General features: G+C 44.2%; 1 protein-coding gene across 1 annotated transcript in view; it reads left to right on the top strand.

Annotated features, from left to right (window-relative positions):
- The window catches only part of Pitpnc1 (phosphatidylinositol transfer protein cytoplasmic 1), a 111,997-nt gene extending 94,674 nt beyond the window's left edge, over window positions 1–17,323 (top strand). The window contains exons 8-9 of the mRNA XM_028780563.1: window positions 2,548–2,611; window positions 16,514–17,323. Coding sequence (XP_028636396.1) covers window positions 2,548–2,611; window positions 16,514–16,830 — 381 coding nt within the window. The 3' untranslated portion in view covers window positions 16,831–17,323. The remainder of the gene's footprint in view (window positions 1–2,547; window positions 2,612–16,513) is intronic.
- The last annotated feature ends 229 nt before the right edge of the window (window positions 17,324–17,552 follow it).

Here is a 17,552-nt window from a genome sequence, read left to right as displayed (position 1 = left end):
CTCTCTCTCTCCCTCCCTCCCTCCCTCCCTCCCTCCCTCCCTCCCTCCCTCCTTCCCTCTTTTTTTCCTTCTTCTTCTGCCCCCTACCCTTTAATTTGAGACAGGGTTTCCTCTGTGTAGTCCTGGATATCCTGAAACTTACTCTCTAGACCAGGCTGGCTTGAACTGAGATCCACTTGCCTCTGCCTCCTGTGTGCTCAGATTAAAGGCGTGTGCTACCACCGCCTGGCCCCAACCATCAGTTTCTTGATGAGCTGGCACCACAGGCTGACATACACACATGAGGCATTTCCTCCTTTCTTTTGGTAAGCTGTGTGTGTTTACTATTATTGAGCTCCATGCTGTGGAGGTCAGAGCACACTAGTTGTTTCTCTCTTTCAGCCACAGGCCCTGGGCCCGGAGTTCAGGTTGTCAGTGTCACAGCAAGCACCTTTACCTGCTGATCTGTGCCGCTAGCCCCACTGTTGCTCTTGATCAGCCCTGTTCCATATTCTTCATGTAAATGAATGGCTTCATCTACCTTTGAGCCAGGCTGAAGGTGTGTACAAACTAATGATAACTCCTGGACACTCACTCAGCAATGACTGGAATGCCTCCTCTGGGCTAATCACCTTGAGATTTAACTGGTACAGAGCCTGCTATTCCTTTGAAGGAGGGTATGTCTTGATGGAAGTGAACCCTTTTCTGAATAGCAAAGGTTACTGTCTTGATGACTTTTCTGTTGCTGTGAAGAGACACAATAACCAAGGCACCGAATGAAAAAAAGCATTTAATTAGGGGCTTGCTTACAGTCCACAGTCATGGTGACAAGAAGCATGGCACAGGCAGGCAGGTTTGGTGCTAGAGCAGTAAGCCAAGAGCTTGCATCTTCTCTGCAAGTTGGAGACAGAAAGAAAGCTAACTGGAATGGCATGAGTCTTAGTGGGTTTTTTTGTTTTGTTTTTTGTTGTTTTGGGTTTTTTGTTGTTTTGTTTTGTTTTGTTTTGTTTTGTTTTGTTTTGTTTTGTTTTGTTTCGAGACAGGGTTTCTCTGTATAGCCCTGGCTGTCCTGGAACTCACTCTGTAGATCAGGCTGGCCTTGAACTCAGAAATCTGCCTGCCTCTGCCTCCCAAGTGCTAGGATTAAAGGCGTGCACTTCAAAGCCTACCCCCAGGGATGTACCTCCTCTAACAAGGCCACACCTCCTAATCCTTCCCAAACATTTCCACCAACTGGAAACCAAGTATTCAAACATATGAGCCTATGGGTCATTATCATTTGAACCATCAGGAACACTATTCTCTTGTCTCTCTGGGAGATCCCCTGCACCCACATCCTGTGCAATTGCTTAAGATGTTCATAGACCAGTGTGTAGGGAGTGTCAGTAACACTTGGTTCCGTTTGAAATTGAGCAATGAATGCAGATAACCAAAGCATCATCCTTACAGGATGTGAGACACAAGATACAGAAATATCCTTATAGGCTTGATTTTCATGTAATAAAAAGAAAAAACAATGAATAATTATTGAAAGAGATGGGCTAGAGAGGTGACTCAGGGGTTAAGAGCACTGGCTGCTCCTTCTGAAAACCATGATTTGCACAGGATAGCTTACAACCATCTGTAACTCCAGTTCCAAAGGATCTGACACACACTTTTGACTTCCTCAGGTACTGCATGTATATGGTACACATACATACATGCTGGCCAGACACTCACACTCATAAAAATAAATAGATCTTTAAGAAAGAGATGAAAAAGCCGGGCGGTGGTGGTGCACCCCTTTAATCCCAGCACTTGGGAGGCAGAGACAGGTGGATTTCTGAGTTCGAGGCCAGCCTGGTCTACAGAGTGAGTTCTAGGACAGTCAGGACTACACAGAGAAACCCTGTCTCAAAAAACGTTAAAAAAAAAAAAGAAAAGAAAGAGATGAAAAAATATTATTTTATTTGATCATTATTTGATGCCTATCTGTGTATGTTTGGAAGGGGGGTGCATTTGTCAGTCACGTTTTTATGGAGACCAAAAGTCAACATCCTTGTCTCTCTCTATGTCTCTGTCTCTCTCTACCTGTCTCTACAGATTTTTAAAATTTTCTCCTAAATTATTGTACTATATTTTTATATTTTGTTTATTTCTACATGGGGAGAGGCACATAAGGAGGTCAGAGGACATCTTTCAGGAATCTGTTCTCTCCCTCCATCATTTCTACCGGTTGAGACCCAGACATTGAACTCAGGCAGGCTTAGCAAGAGTCACCTTACCCTCTGACCTGGCTCACTGACCCCAGCTTATGTTTTGAGACAGGATCTCTCACTAAACCTGGGGCTCACTGACAGGCCAGAAAGCTCCTGGGGAACCTCCATTTCCACTCCCCCAGCTCTGTGGCTACAGGACAAGCATACATTAACATGTCTAATTTTTATATGGGTGTTAAAGATCCAAATTCAGTTCCTCATGTTTAAACAGGCAGCACTTTACCCACTGTACGCCCCAGCCCCTCAACCCCCAGACGCTCTTGGTCACACCCGGTATTATGTCAACCTCCTTCTCTTACTCTTCATTCAGGTGGTCCGAGACATCTTGCTGATTGGACACAGACAGGCCTTTGCGTGGGTTGATGAGTGGTATGGTAAGTCCGATGGCCCAAAATAACTTGGAGAGTGGTTTCGTAACACCTTGACTTGGCTTTCAGTACACCCAGCTTCAAGTGTAACCTAGAAGGACAACAACAAAGGGCAGGCCACCACTTCCTGTATTGGAAATAGCTCTGTCCTGTGAGCCCAATAAAGATGTAATTATAGGAGCTCGGTCTGAAATAACCACAGAACTATTGACCAAGTAGGACCTCGGCGTGCTTGGTGCTTGTCTTACGGACACACAGGACTCCATTGTTCTCTGTGGGGTGGATTTCAGATCCATCCGAAATTATCCTGAACTTCAACATTATCTGATTGAAGCATCTTATTAAGTAACCATCCCTTGATACAGTGAACACTTGAAACAGACCCTCATCAGAGACATACAAGTTCTCTAAGATGTCAAGGACGGATGGAGGCATAGGTGCCTGGGTAGCTCTAATTGAAAGTACTGCTCTGGCTTTTTTGTTTCTTTTTTGTTTTTATTTTTGTTTTTAATGTCATCCGAAGGCTTGCTTGATACCATGATGGATGGACCACCCTCCCTGGATGCTCCGCACTGCGGTTGTGTGGACATGAGTTCTCTGCCTCCCTGAATCAGTCATCAGGTGGCCAGTGTCCTTGACTATAAATAGAAATGAGCGAGCACGCCCAACCAGTGACTTAGGATAGAGCCGACTGTATGTGTCTATTGTCCTAAGTCACGTTATTTGTCCTGGGTGTAACCTACATTGCATTTTGGTCTTTTTTCCACCCTTATTCCACCCTTACCCTCAGTTTCCACAGCAGCAGCTGACCCCTCTGCTATCCTACCTTAAAGTGAAAGGCTACACTGAACAGAATGGGTGAGGGCAATGCTGGTTACTCAAGCTACAAGTTTAAAAGGCTTGGTCTGCTGGGCCACGGGTTTGTTTAGTTTTTATGTTTCCATTTTCCAAGCTCCGCACCTGCTGAAGAGGAAGCGCTTTCTCCTGGTTTATCCAAATGCCCATCCCCACTTAGATTATCATGTCCCACAACCACAGGACATTTTTATGCACTGTGCTGTCAGGAAGACTCACCAGGACCTGGCTTTTATGAGAAAGGTCACTGGAGAGTATCCTCAGATTATTTCCTCTGGTCCTTAACTTTTTCTGGGTGCTTTTATCTTCTTGGTATTGTTTTTGATTACTGGGGAGAAAGTCTCAGAGGGAATACAGAACCTTTGACCAACGCCATCCCATGCACACCACACACATACACACACCAAAAAGGAAGGGAGGGAGGGAGGGAGGGAGGGAGGGAGGGAGGGGGAGGGGGAGGGAGGGAAGGAGGAAAAGAAAACAGTTGAAGAAGTAATGTCTGATGTCTGTCCTCTCTTAACTTGTACTTCTCAGAGCTCATGGTTCCCTTATTGCCAACTTCCAGAAAATATCCCAGGGCTAGTCAAAGAGCAATAGACCTGCATTGATCACATAAATGTCAGGCACCCAGAGGACCCAGAATCTGCCACCTTGATGAGCAGAAAGCAAAGCTCACAGCTAGGATTCTCTAGCACCAGAATGCTACTGAGGGCTTTTCAGAAATATTCAAAGGAGGGCTTCACTCTGCTTTAAGGAGGTAAAACATTTCAAGCCTGCCCTTCCAAAAAGAGGGTTTGGGGCCAGGGAGATGGCTCAGTGGGTAAAGGCGTCTGCTGCCAAACCTGGCGACCTGAATCGTTCCCCAGAGCCCATGTTAAAGGTAGAAGGAGAGAATGACTCCACAAAGTTGTCCGCTAACATCTACCCAAGTGTATCATGGGATATGCATATCGTGCACATGTATACAATGATAATTTTTCTTAATGAGAAAAGAGGATGACAACCAATGTAGGAGGAAAAGCCGAAGTGGGAGTATGTATCCAGTAAGCGGATATGAAGAATGGATACTGATTCTTTTCTGCTTCAGCTAAGCCTGCAGCCAGGAAGTGATGACTTTAGGCCATTTAATTAAGAGAGTGGGAGAGACTTGCCTAGCATGTGCGAGGCTCCTTTAGAATTCTCAGATTATTACAAGAGCCTGAAGCTAGAATAATGTATTAGATGAAACACAGGCTCTCCAGCCGAAAGGTCTTACCTACCTATTTAAGAATTCCTACCTATTTACTTAGGATAAGAAGGAAGGCAGTTAGCAACTCAAGGAGTCTATTGATCACAAAATCCTCTTTGTGTCTGAGTTATGGTTGGAAGGCTTAGTTAGGCTTTGGTGGATGTAGACCATCAGGGCTGCTGTCAACCCCGGAGTGGTCTCCACCCCCTGTGTCCACATCGACAGTCTAAACCAAAACAAGCAGCCCTTTCAGGCAGCAGGGACCTGAGAGTCACACCATCAATTTGGTATAAACTCTTGCAGACCTCGGCAGCCCAGCTGAGCTGCTGGCCTGGAACACAGTGGCTCCTTCATTACCTGATGCAGACTCGCAGGAAATTAAATGAATAGAAACAGGCCCTGCCACACAGCGTCTCCTTAGCCACTTACTGATTCAAGGTCATTCAGGGAACTATGGGTCTTTCAGATAGATGGGTGTGTTATAACCAAGGCAAAGTCCAAACCAGGATAACCCTTCGGCTCAGGTACCTCTGGTTGCCTTTTCCCTTTGATCATGTACAGGCTCAGCAAGGCCCCTGTTAATAAACACGGACAAGGTCCCAAGTAAAGCAGCCTCCTCTGGAGCCACAGTTTACAGTTCTGGTTCTCAAAGCAAGGTCCCTAGACCTGCAGCCTCCGAATCTCCTGGGTATTTGTTAAAGATTCACATTCTCAAGCCCCTAGCCCTCTGTGGTTCCAGAAGCCCTCCAGGTTGATTCCGAACTGTTGGCTCACAGCCTGGGATGTAAGGCAGATTGGCTTACAAGGACAGCTTAAATAATTCATTCCAAATAGATTAAACTAGGAGGATCATAGATGTCTTTGGGGCCAGCTGCTAAGCTCTGGCGCCTTCTAAGAATTAAAGAAGTAAGTAACCAACCTCCTTCTTTAAACAGATGTGTTAGAAAAGAGGCCCCCTTCTGGGCAGACTGGGTTTGGGTGCCGTCCGCCTCCTGAGGAGCATGTTTGGGTAGTGTACCCTGTCCGTCCTTAAATATCATCCAGGACACTCCTGGTTGCCTCTCTCCTCTTTCAAATTAGTCTCCCCATCTCCAGTGTTTAATTAGGAATGAAGGAAAGACATTATTCAGGGTGGTGATCTTTTCTTACCCAAGGATTTATTTCTGCATCTCTACTGAGTTCTAGCATTCTTGGAAGTCACGAAACCATTTCCCTAAAGCAGATTTTATTCTGCTCATGTTCGTCGTAAAGTATCGGCGTGTCCATCTTGGAGGAGTTGAGTTTGCTTTCCAAAGCCCTGATTGGTCTTTATCTGTGAGCCTTGAGCCTCCCTGCATGACTAGAACACTAATCAGCCGAGCCACGACACATTTCAGGAGATGGGGTGAGAGGGGAGATGGATAAAAATAGCCAGCCCAGCTTCATAAAAAAAGCTCGGATTGGCTTCTCAAATCTGACAGTATTCTCAGAGAGGCACATTGAAGATTGCCGCAGGGACCCTGTGACTGAGGGGGGCCTCACAAACGTCTTTGAAAACCTGACTCTTCCCCCCTCAAAAAAAAAAAATGTGTGGGAGGTTGAGTTCTGGCTGGTAGATGAAACGGCCTCATGAAGTGGCTGAGAAGTCAGCCAGGATCCCTAGAGATGGCCTGACAAGACGAGAAGCAAGCTCAGGTAGAGACGTGATCAGCAGCCATGTGACTCCACCATGCTGGCATCTTCCAGGAGCCCCAGGTTTCCTGGAAGCAGACCCTGAGCCTGTGTGTGTTCATCTTTCTAGGAAGGGAACTCAGAATATCATATCACTTTCCTTTTCACAGGGGTACCCATCTATGACCCCAGTGCTTGGGAGGCAGAGGCAGAAAAATCGCCACAAGTCTGAGACCAGCTTGTACTACGTAGGGAGAGACTACATAGCAAGATCCTGTCTCAAAGCAGAGGCTGGAGAGGCTCAAAGGATAAAAAAGCACTTGTTACTCTTACAGAGGACTGAGGTTCATTTCTTAGCAAACACATGGTGGTTCGGAGCCACCCATAACTCCGTTTCCAAGGAATCAGATGTCGGCTTCCTACCTCAGCAGGCAGCAAGCCCTCATGCAGTGCACAGGCGTATACATGCAGGCAAATCACCCGTGCTTATAAAATTAAATTAAATTTTAAAAAAGAAAAACAAAATTGCAGCTATCAATTGCTGTTCTAGATCTCAGTAGTCTGGGCAGTATGGAAAGGGCGTGTTCGAAGTGTTGAGGATTGGCTGATTCCAACACAAAGAAGATGGAAACGCTGAAGCTTTACATAAAAAGCAAGTGTTAGGTTATGATTGTTCTAATGAGTTGTTTTTAAGTCCCTACTGGGCCTAATGGTGCCTGTCTACAATCCCTGTACTCAGGAGGCTAAGACAGGAGGAGGATCATGAATCTCTGGCCAGCCTGGGCTACATAATGAGTTCTAGGATACATAATGAGACACTGTCTCAAAAAACATGGATAATAACAAAGAGACTTTAAAACTGAGTCTTCTGGAAGGATGGCCACCAGTTTGCTGGAGACAGGTGCTCAGTCCACTTCATAATCAGGTCTTCTAAGACCCAAAGACTTGTTTCAACTTCAGTTTTGCTTTACAATGGTAGAACAACCATTGTTTGTTAGGGCCTAGGAGTCTGGAAGGGGAGAGATTAACCAGATCAGGTAGTAAGCCAGAGCTCGCTCGCTCTCTCTCTCTCTCTCTCTCTCTCTCTCTCTCTCTCTCTCTCTCTCTCCCTCTCCTCTTTGTGTGTGTGTGTGTGTGTGTGTGTTTAAGGATCCATCAGTCTCTTACCCACAACTATCTCCAAAGGTCATAAGACTAGTCAAAGCAGCTATAAGGATTTAAGCCCTTTTCTTCTATAATTCAGTCCTATTTGGATTGTCTGTGGTATGAAGCATGCATGGGGGTCAGAGGACAATTCTCCGAAGTTCCTTCTCTCCTTTTACCAAATGGGTCCTGAGATTTGAATGCTGGTCACTAGGCTTGGTGGAAAGTAGTTTTCCTGGTGAGCTATCTCACCTTGAGTTCTTTTTATGTAACATAATCCTGGCATTATTTGAATAATGGAATAAATAAATAAATAAATAAATAGTAGTTTTAAAACATTTAATTCCGGGGCTAAAGGAATAGTTTAGCAATTAAGAGTGCTCACTGCTCTTGCAGAGAACTGGAGTTTAGCTCCCAGCACCCCTGTCAGACAGCTCACAAACACCAGCACCTGCTGGGATCTAAAGACCATTTCTGGTCTCCATGGGCACACACTCAAACGTGCACATGCATGCATGCACACATACAAACATCCATATAAATAAAAACTATAAATTAAAAAAAATGAATACTTAAATGAAGCCAGATGTGGTAGCACACACCAAATAATGAAGGATCAAGAGGTAGAAGAAGCAGGTGGGTTTCTGTGATTTTTCAAGACAGTCTATAGATCAAGTTTCAGGATGGCAAGAGCTTCAGAGGATGCCTTGTCTCAGAAAATAAAACAAAACAAAAATACTAAAATGGTCCTGGGACTGTGGCTTAGTTGGTGTAGTTCCTGACTAGCATGCCTGAAGCCCTAGGTTCAATCAGGAACGCTGCATAAACAGTACACAGTGACTGTAATCCCAGCAGTCAGAAGATGGAGTCAGGAGGACCAGGAGTTCAAGGTCACCCTCAGCTACCTACCAAGTTCAGGGCTGCTTTGTGCCAAACGAGACCCTATCTCAAAAATGTATAAAATAGTAATGGTGATACTGAGCACTGTGGTACACACCTGTAATTCCAGTGTTTGAGAAGCAGAGGCAGGAGGACCAGGAGTTAAAGGCCAGCCTGGGCTACAAGAGACTCTATCTAATAACTACAGCAAGAAAGGTGATAAACATTGAAGGGATAGAAGACTCATTTAATTGAAGTTTATTTTACCATATCTTGTGAGTCTTTAGCTGATGGTTGAGGAAACAAAAAAATAGCCTCAATTCACAAATACCCTGGGACAAGAACATCTTGCCAAGGTTAAGCCAGGAACAGAGGGAACTCTACCTCAGCAGAGTTACTTTATGCAGGAGAGGGCTTCACCTAATCCCAGCACTTGGGAGGCAGAGACAGGAGAATCCTAGGGGCTCACTGGCTAGCCTGGCTAGCCAAATCAATGAGCTCCAGGTTCAGTGAGAAACCATGTCTCAAAAAATAAGGCCAAGAGGCTGGAGTCAGCAGTTAAGAGCACTGACTGCTCTTCCAGAGGACCCAGGTTTTATCCTCAGCATCCACAAGACAGTGGATCCCACTCCATCTTTGATCTCCAGGAGCACTGTGTGCAAGTGGTACACAGACGTACATCCAAGCAAAACACCCACAGACACAAAAACAACAACAACAATAATAAAAAAAAATACAGAGAGATAGTAGAAGACACCAGACCTTGACCTCTGACCTCTGCATATAGCTATATACATATATAAACATATGCACACCCACACTGCACACAGAGGGCACACAAATTGTCCTCTGAGCACACATGTGTGCTATGATGCATGTGTGTGAGCATTCACACACACAAACACACACACACACACACACACACAAATAACTATTTGTAAAAACTTTTTAAAAGTTTAGGTGATAACTTCCGGAAGCATTTGTTTCTGGCAAGAGCTCTGGACCCAAGTTGCTAGAAATTACTCTGATCTCTGAAAAATCAATCAGTAAGAGGATGAATTGTCTTCGAAAGTGTACTCTGAGCATATTCAATTGAACATTGATGAGCATATGGATTTTGAGGTAATACCCATTGCAAAGACAATGCATTTAACCAGATAACTCAAAGTGGATCTTCTCTACTTAAAATTAGCATTTCCATAAATTACTAAGGAGGATTGACATGTTTACCTCCTGTTCATATGCATTTATGATATGTGGAGGTATTTCAAGACTTAAAGAGATTTTTCTTAGTTGGTAGCTTACCTAGCATGTAGCCGCAGCATCCTGCACTTGAGAGGTGGAGATAGAAGAGATCAGGAGTTCAAAGTCCTCCTAGGATACACAGGGAGATTTGATACCTGGACTACATGAAACACTGACTCAGAGAGAGGGAGGTGGGGAGGGAGAGCAGACATAGATGCTCTTGGTGTTTTTAAACACATAAGAACCTTTCCTACCAATATTACATAGTCTTCTACCTCATTTTCATTTTGTCTTATGTTTTTGGTTCTGTTGTCAATCACATGGCCCCACCAGTCCCTAGACTTGTTTTCAAATCTCACTATGAACAAGGCACCGGTCATCTTTGCCGCCAAACCCTCTTTTACACCCACAAAACCGATATATAGCTCTGAAAGTCCAGAGTCTGCCCCATGGTAAGTCCCTCCCTCTGCGGTGAGCTAGTTACGTAAGATAAAGAATGATTTCTGTGGAGATTCACCACAGTGAGGCAGTGAACTCTTTGCCTTCTCTGGGTTTCAAGTTTTCCCAATTAATTGGTTAATGACATGTGCACAAGGAAACGTGTTTTCAGGGCTGCTTCGTATTAATTTCCAGGTGTGTTTGTGATTAAGAAATACTGATAATCAGTCATTGAAACTGTGGGGTTTGGTCTTGCAGAATGTGTTATTATTGACTAAGTCCCTTCTGTCTTCACCCTAAAGAAGCGTTCTTTTATTGCTTGTCAATAACCTTCTTTCTAAAAGAAGAGCATGTCCTTGCTTGACCGGCCTGCGGCTTAGCTTTCTCCATACTTACATTGCTTGTGGACAGCATTTCTGATGGATGATTCCAGGGCTGAGAGGCATACCATGAGTTCAATAAAACAGCCCAGGCCTAGATTTTTGAGCCACACTCCACCTCAGCCCCAGACCATACAGAATTAAATCATGAGCTCTGGCAGGTCTGCCCTTTGGAAGCAAAGAGAACCTCACATGATACGCGATTGATATTTAAAAAAAACACATCAGGGCACATGATCCAGAAAATGCTTAAGGAAAAACTCCAGACAGGAATGGAAGAGGCAATCCCCTACTAAGCCAATCAGTGATGGCGCAGATGCTTTTTTTTTTTTTTTTGCATACTTTATTGGTTGGTGAGGATGCCTGAAGTGAAATTCTGCCAAGAACTTGAGAAAGGGTTGCTGGACTGGGAGAAGAGCTGATAAAATACCATCAGAAAAGCAAGAGAGTTGGGGGTGGAGTGGAAGACAAGGGAAATGTTTAAGGAGAGACCAGTAAAATATCAATTTTATGAAAGAGGAGATTCTTTGGATTTCTTTTTGTTTGTTTTTGCTTGTTTGTTTTTGAGACAAGGTCTCATACAGCTCAGGCTAGCCTTGAAACCATAATCCTCCTGCCTCAGCCTCCCAAGTGCCAATATTGAAAGAATGCAACAGGACTTCTCAACCTGGTCACTGTTGGCATTTAGAATGAGATCTTAGTCTGTTGAGAACTGGGGATCCCGCCGTATGGGATGTTTTACAGCATTCCTCCCTCGCCATCCCTGCCATAACCAGACACTGCCACAAAACCATCTCCTGCCAACAGCCATTAAGGATTGAGAGCTCATTATCCCGAAACACTGAAAACTTGTAGATTCTAGCCAAACATGGTGTTGTGCACCATCGTATTTATAGATCAACGTGGGTGGAAGAGCGTCAGCCATCTCAAAGCTGTCAGACTACTCTCAAAGACCCGCACTTTCTGGCCCCTTGTACTCTATGCAATAATGCATCTGTGTGAGAACTGTACCAACTCTCACACTCCCCGTGAATGCACTGGGTCTGCCCTCCACAGCCTGTCTCCTACCATAGCAATGAAAGTGTCCTTGGTGTTGTCAAATGCACTAACTTAAAGATGCCCTAGTATCTCTCTGGAAAGTTCTACCTGAAGGTAAGTATTAAACCAAAACCACCTGTCCCCTCTCTCCCTGAGAGAGATCTTCTAACAAAGCTTTAGGAGATCTCAGGCTATGCACAGGCCACTCGCTAACCACTCTCGCCCACTTTCCTAGAATCACCCCTACAGGATCGATTTCCACTCTTCTTTCTCCTCACTCTCTTCTTTGGCTGGTTTATCTAACTTTATGATTTTACCCCATAAAGTTAGTCAGTCACCTGCTTTTTAATTAAAAAAAAAAGAAACTTTGCAGAACTACCATCTTCCCCTAAAGTGTCCCCCATTAAAGTTTGTATTTAATAACGGAAGTTGCCCACGTCTTGACTTTTTTCAGATATGACAATGGATGATGTTCGGGAATACGAGAAAAACATGCATGAACAAACCAACATAAAAGTTTGCAATCAGCACTCCTCCACTGTGGATGACATAGAGACCCATGCACAGACCAGTGTATGTAGACTGTTCAAAGCGCGTTGCCCACCCTGTGGGAGACAGACACGGAAACCCATCTGTCAGGCCCTAAAAACTTGGGGTCCCCAGCCTTCTGTGAAAACACAACCTCTCCCAGAGACTGTGGGTAAAGGTGCCCCCCACCCCCAGTCTTTGAGTGGGCTGTGTCAGTCACCTGGGTCTTCCAGATCGTTCCATTCTTCAGTGGCTTCACTTCATGGCTAACCCAGTCATAAAACCCAGGACACAGAGAGTGGAAACATTTGGGGGTACCTGTCAGATGGCCTGCACCAATCACAAAGTAACATAGGAGCAATAGTGGGTGTCAAATGTAAAGCGGATCAAATGTCCAACTTTTCAAGGCATAGAGTTGGCACTTTTATTCCATGGAGGGCTTTGCTCTTCAGCTGTGTTAGTCTCTGAAAGGCTTTCTAGAACTCTTTCAGGCTGTTCTACTCAATCCATTCCTTTTGATTCAGGCTAATCTCCAGAGTAAGCTACAATCTGTGCACACACACATGCCTAGTGGTGGAGGGGTGGTGAGCTGAGATTTAGGGGTGCTACATAGTAGATCTAGCCTAGGACTTATCAAAGGCCTTAGAAAGCCCTGGGTTATTGACAGCCTTGGGTTACTGAGAACTGACTATATGGTGTACAGCAGAATTTAAATACGTAGTTATCTCTTGGTCAGTTGTGCTAACAAAGAGGCGGTATAGATAACAAAGGACTTATCACTGAATTGTTACCTAGGTCTCAGCCAGATCTCTTATGTGTGATCTGTCTGGGAACAGCAGGTTGAGATCTTGTGTTTGCCACACCCAGACCCTAGGATAATATTTATGAGATACTTGAAAACTCAAGGGCACATTTATTACATGGCTGCTACTTTTATTTTGTTTTGTTTTATTTTTTAAGAAGTGAGAATGTAGGGTCTAGAGTCAGCTCAGCAGTTAAGAGCACCTGCTGCTCTTGCAGAGACCTGAGTTCAGTTCCCAGTGCCCACGACTTCCTATAACTGTAGGTCCAGGGTATCCAGCGCCCTCTTCTGTACTAAGCAGGTATTGTATGCACTTGTGAACACACATACACACACACACACTAAATAAATACATAAATAAATAAATGATTAATCCCTTTTTAAAAAAGAAATGAGAGCACAATTACAGAACTTTGAGAGGTGGCTGTTGTGACGAAGGCTCTAGAATTGGAAGACCTTCTGGTAATGTTTTGGAAATGTTTAGTTAATTTTTTCCCAGCATGATTTGGACTGTGCCCTGCCAGGCTAGTGCACGCCATTGGCCACTGGATGCATGTGACCGCCTGTGAGCCTGAGAGTGGGCTGGCTCCGCCTTCCCCCTGTCGCGCACACGCTGATTGGGGTTTGCAGAATACCGCGATTGAAGCAAGAGTTGTTGAAGGTTTGCCCCGATTTTGATCAGATACCTCCCCACCTCTCCTTTTTTTCCTGTTCTAAAGATAGGAATGTTCTTTTAAGGAAACTGTTCCAGAACGTTCCTTGCTTTTGATTACCTTTTCTCCTAGGAATGTCAAACACAGTGCCATCAACTGCTCTGAAGGCTGTTCTCTAGAAACACAGACCAGACAAAGAAAGCTACAGGGGAGGGAGGGACAAGGGATGCCTGAAGGGCACTGAGCACTACTGTTTTCAGGGTCTAAGCCAGAGGTGGTGTTTGAGAGCTGAGACAGGAGAATTGCCTTAAGTTGGAGGCCAACTTGAGCTATATTATGAGACCCTGTCTCGGTGGGGAGTCGGGGGCGGGCGGAGCTTACAGCTTAAGGCTTTTGCATGTGTTCTTTCTGTTTTAACTCAGCATTGGCATTAAACTGTATAGAGAAAGATGATAACTCAGAATGCGCCCCCACTTATTCTCTGGCTGTAAGAAACCCATTGTCACCATGATTGATGCATAATGGTTGTCTTTCTTTGGGATTCCATGAGATCGTGGGTCATCTGTTATGTTGTTGTTACTGTTGTTTGTTGTTTGTTTGTTGCAATCGCATTTTTTTTCCATAACGAAAAAAAAATGGTTAAAGGCGAGAGGCTGTACCACAAATAAGAAGTGTGTGGATAGGCCAGCAAGATGGCCTATCAGGGAAAGTCCCTCACCGTACAAGCCTAGTGAGCTGAGTTAATTACCAGAGCCCAGTTAGAGCAAATTGGCTCCACATGTACACAGACACGCACCCTAAAATTTAAAAGTATCTTTTAAAATGTGTAATTAGTAATAAAGCCACATAGCGAGGCTAGGGATGTAACGCGGTTGGCAGAGTGCCGGCCATGTGCAGAACCCTCCATCCCCAACACCATATAAACTGTGCCTGGTGTAGAAATCCCAGCTCCGGGGAAGTAGAGTCAGGAAGATCAGAAATCCAAAGTTATCCTCAACTACATAGTGAGTAAGAGGCCAGCCTGACCTACCCAAGAGCATATCAAATAAAAAATTAATAATTCTAGCACCTTCACGGGTGGTAAAATGAAATTTAAATTTTCACCCTGAACATGGATAAGTTAAATTGGAAGTAAGCAAAATTAACATCCATGAGCACAATAAAGAAAAAAAAAAAAACAGTCCAGTTTGACAGTTGAGAGGTTTCAAAGCCTCCAAGGAAGAGACTCTGGAGGTTTTTTTGGTTTTATTTTTGTTTTTTTGTTTTTTAAAATTTAAATTCTGTGGTGTATCGTTTCTGCCCCCTGCTGGAAACATACAATATCACAACATTTCAGCAACTTGTTAACCAAGTAATTTTTCAAAATTGCTATCCATTTATTAAAGATATATCCTAGTTCACTAAAATTCTCCAAGTAAATGCTGCTTTAAAGAGCTGAGTCTAATTTATTCATTTAAAAGTGGTAAGTTGGTAGGTATGATTTTTCTTAAAATCATGTAAGATTTATATTATGTCAACACAATTGTTCTTATCTCCCTTGTGAAAACTCTTTCCTTTCAGGAATTTTTTTAAAAATTTCATAGGGAAATGGTCACAGATTTAATTTAATAGCAAGTGTTTTCTGAGCCAGGCATGATGGTTCATGCCTCTAATCCCTGCACTTGGGAGGCAGGTAGTTCTGGGCTTTGCAGACCTAGAGCCTGGTCTACGAAGAAAGTTACAGGACACTTGGGGCCACAGAGAACACTCCCCCCCCCCCCAAAAAAAAGTGTTTATTGTTTTCTTTGTTCAGATGTTATGAAACCCAGTGGTGTAGTTTGATGGGACACCGCCTGTCTGGCATACTCAAGTCCCTAGATTTGATCCCCAGCCACACAAAGATCACCTAATGATTAGCATGGGTTGTTCATTCCACATTCAACACTTCAAAGAGACCCGAACCACTGAGACTACGGAAGAGGACCAGAAGCAATGAATAAGAATAGATAAACAGACCCCATGGGCTCTGCTCTACCCCAAGGCAAAGCCTTCACTTCAGGCTTATTTTGATATCTCCATTTTCCCTGTTACTCTATCCCCAGTGAGAATCACCAGAGAGTTCCAGGAATAGCCAGACTGACAGTAATTCCTAATAACAATAAGTGTCTACAAGACATCTCAGTGAGTAAAGGTGCTTGCCGCCCAGCCTAGTGACCTGAATTTGATCCCTGGGACCCACATGGTAGAAGGCAAGAGCCTTAACTCTAGAAAGTTGTCCTCTGACTTCCACATACTCTCCCCCAATGCTGGAGCTACAGGTGGTTGTGAGCCATCAGATATGGGTGCTGGGAATTGAACTCTGGTCCTCTGGGAAAGCAGTGTGTGCTCCTAGTTGCTGAGACAAATAAAGCCTCGAGTTCTGAGGCTAAGAAAGATGAAAAGTTCCAATGTTATGCGTGAATTTACCTTCTAAAGCAACCTGGCTCTTTTGTGATCTAAGCTTGATAGTGATGTTGTCAAGGCCACTGATTGCTTTAATGACCTTCTTTGTATGGAGGATGTGGCCCAGTCTTATAAAAGCCTCATGTACCCGTAATAGCAAAACACACACACACACACACACACACACACACACATTTTTAATGCGTACTAATTGGACTAATGAGATGGCTCACCGAGTAAAGGTAGCCACTGCTGCCAAGCCTGTCAACCTGAGTTCAGCACAATGAACTGAGGACCCAAATGTCGGAAGGACTGAATCCTGAAGGTTGCCCTCTCTCTTCCGAGATGCAGCCGCCCACCACACACAGCAAATAAAGGGTATTTCAGTAATTCCTGAATACTTACTGAAGTGTCCTTTGAAAAATCTTGGGTTGATATCCAAAAAAGAAATGTTCTTTTCGGGGATGTGTCTTAGTAACAAAGATGGGATAGGAAAAAATAAAAATCAAACAGGGTTTAATATTTCAAAGACAATTCAGGTTTGTAATGGGTATGGGTTGGCTTCATGGTAGCTTCCCCAGATTTTGCTATAAACCCTTTTGCTGGTCTGAACAGTAACTATTGTTCTCTCTGCTTTTCTCTTTGAAGACATGACAATGGATGAAGTGCGAGAGTTCGAACGAGCCACTCAGGAAGCCACCAACAAGAAGATCGGCGTTTTCCCACCGGCCATTTCTATCTCCAGCATCGCCCTTCTGCCTTCCTCGGTGCGCAGCGCCCCCTCCAGTGCCCCGTCCACCCCTCTCTCCACAGATGCGCCAGAATTTCTGTCCATTCCCAAAGACCGGCCCCGGAAAAAATCTGCTCCAGAGACGCTCACACTTCCAGATCCGGAGAAAAAAGCCACCCTGAATTTACCTGGCGCCTACGCTTCTGAAAAGCCATGTCGGCCCAAATCAGAGTAACTCCGTGTGAACATCCCGTTGGGTCCTTTATTTTCATTTGAGGCTTTTTTTTTTTTTTTAAATCCTCTGGTCGAGGAAAAGACTGCCTCTTCACTCAGATGTGTTCTTGGATCTCAGATTGTGCATGTGGTTAAATAATCTCACAGATAGCAAGAAGCCCTGCGTGTGCCACACAGCATCATAGTGAGTGTGAAAAGTACGATTTAGAAAAACAAAACAGGAGGGGCTGAGGACAGAGCTCAGTGGGTGGAGCTGCTGCAGCTACTGTGGGTTCCAGCCCAGCAATGGGAAACTAGGCAGGAGGATCAGAAGTTCAAGGTCAACCTCAGCTAGATACAGAGTTTGAGGCTAACCTGGGTTATATGAGACACTGTCTCAAGAACAATTAAAACCCACAGAATTGTCTCTAGCTTTAGAAGTGGGCCAAGGAGGAAGCCTTGTTTAGGGGGCCTTGATGAATCTGATGCTGCCCTCAATGGTAAAAGGGTGAATGGATGAGAAAACTTTTCTTTCTTTCTTTCTTTTTTTTTTTTTTTTTTTTTTTTGGTAAGGTGTGGAAAAATAATGATGTCAGTTTCCTCCCATCAAACCTGAAATTCTCAACAACAAAAAGAAAAAAAAAAAAAACTCTCAGGTGTCACATGCCTAATTGTTACAATTTGGGACTGCTGACCACCAATACTTGAATTCCAGTTGTACTCAATATTCCTATTTTGATTTAG

This window comes from Grammomys surdaster, unplaced genomic scaffold (genome assembly GCF_004785775.1).
Source record: "Grammomys surdaster isolate TR1022 unplaced genomic scaffold, NIH_TR_1.0 371, whole genome shotgun sequence".
NCBI lineage: Eukaryota > Metazoa > Chordata > Mammalia > Rodentia > Muridae > Grammomys > Grammomys surdaster.
Note: the sequence above shows the minus strand (reverse complement) of the source record. Positions and strands in the feature narration are given on the sequence as shown.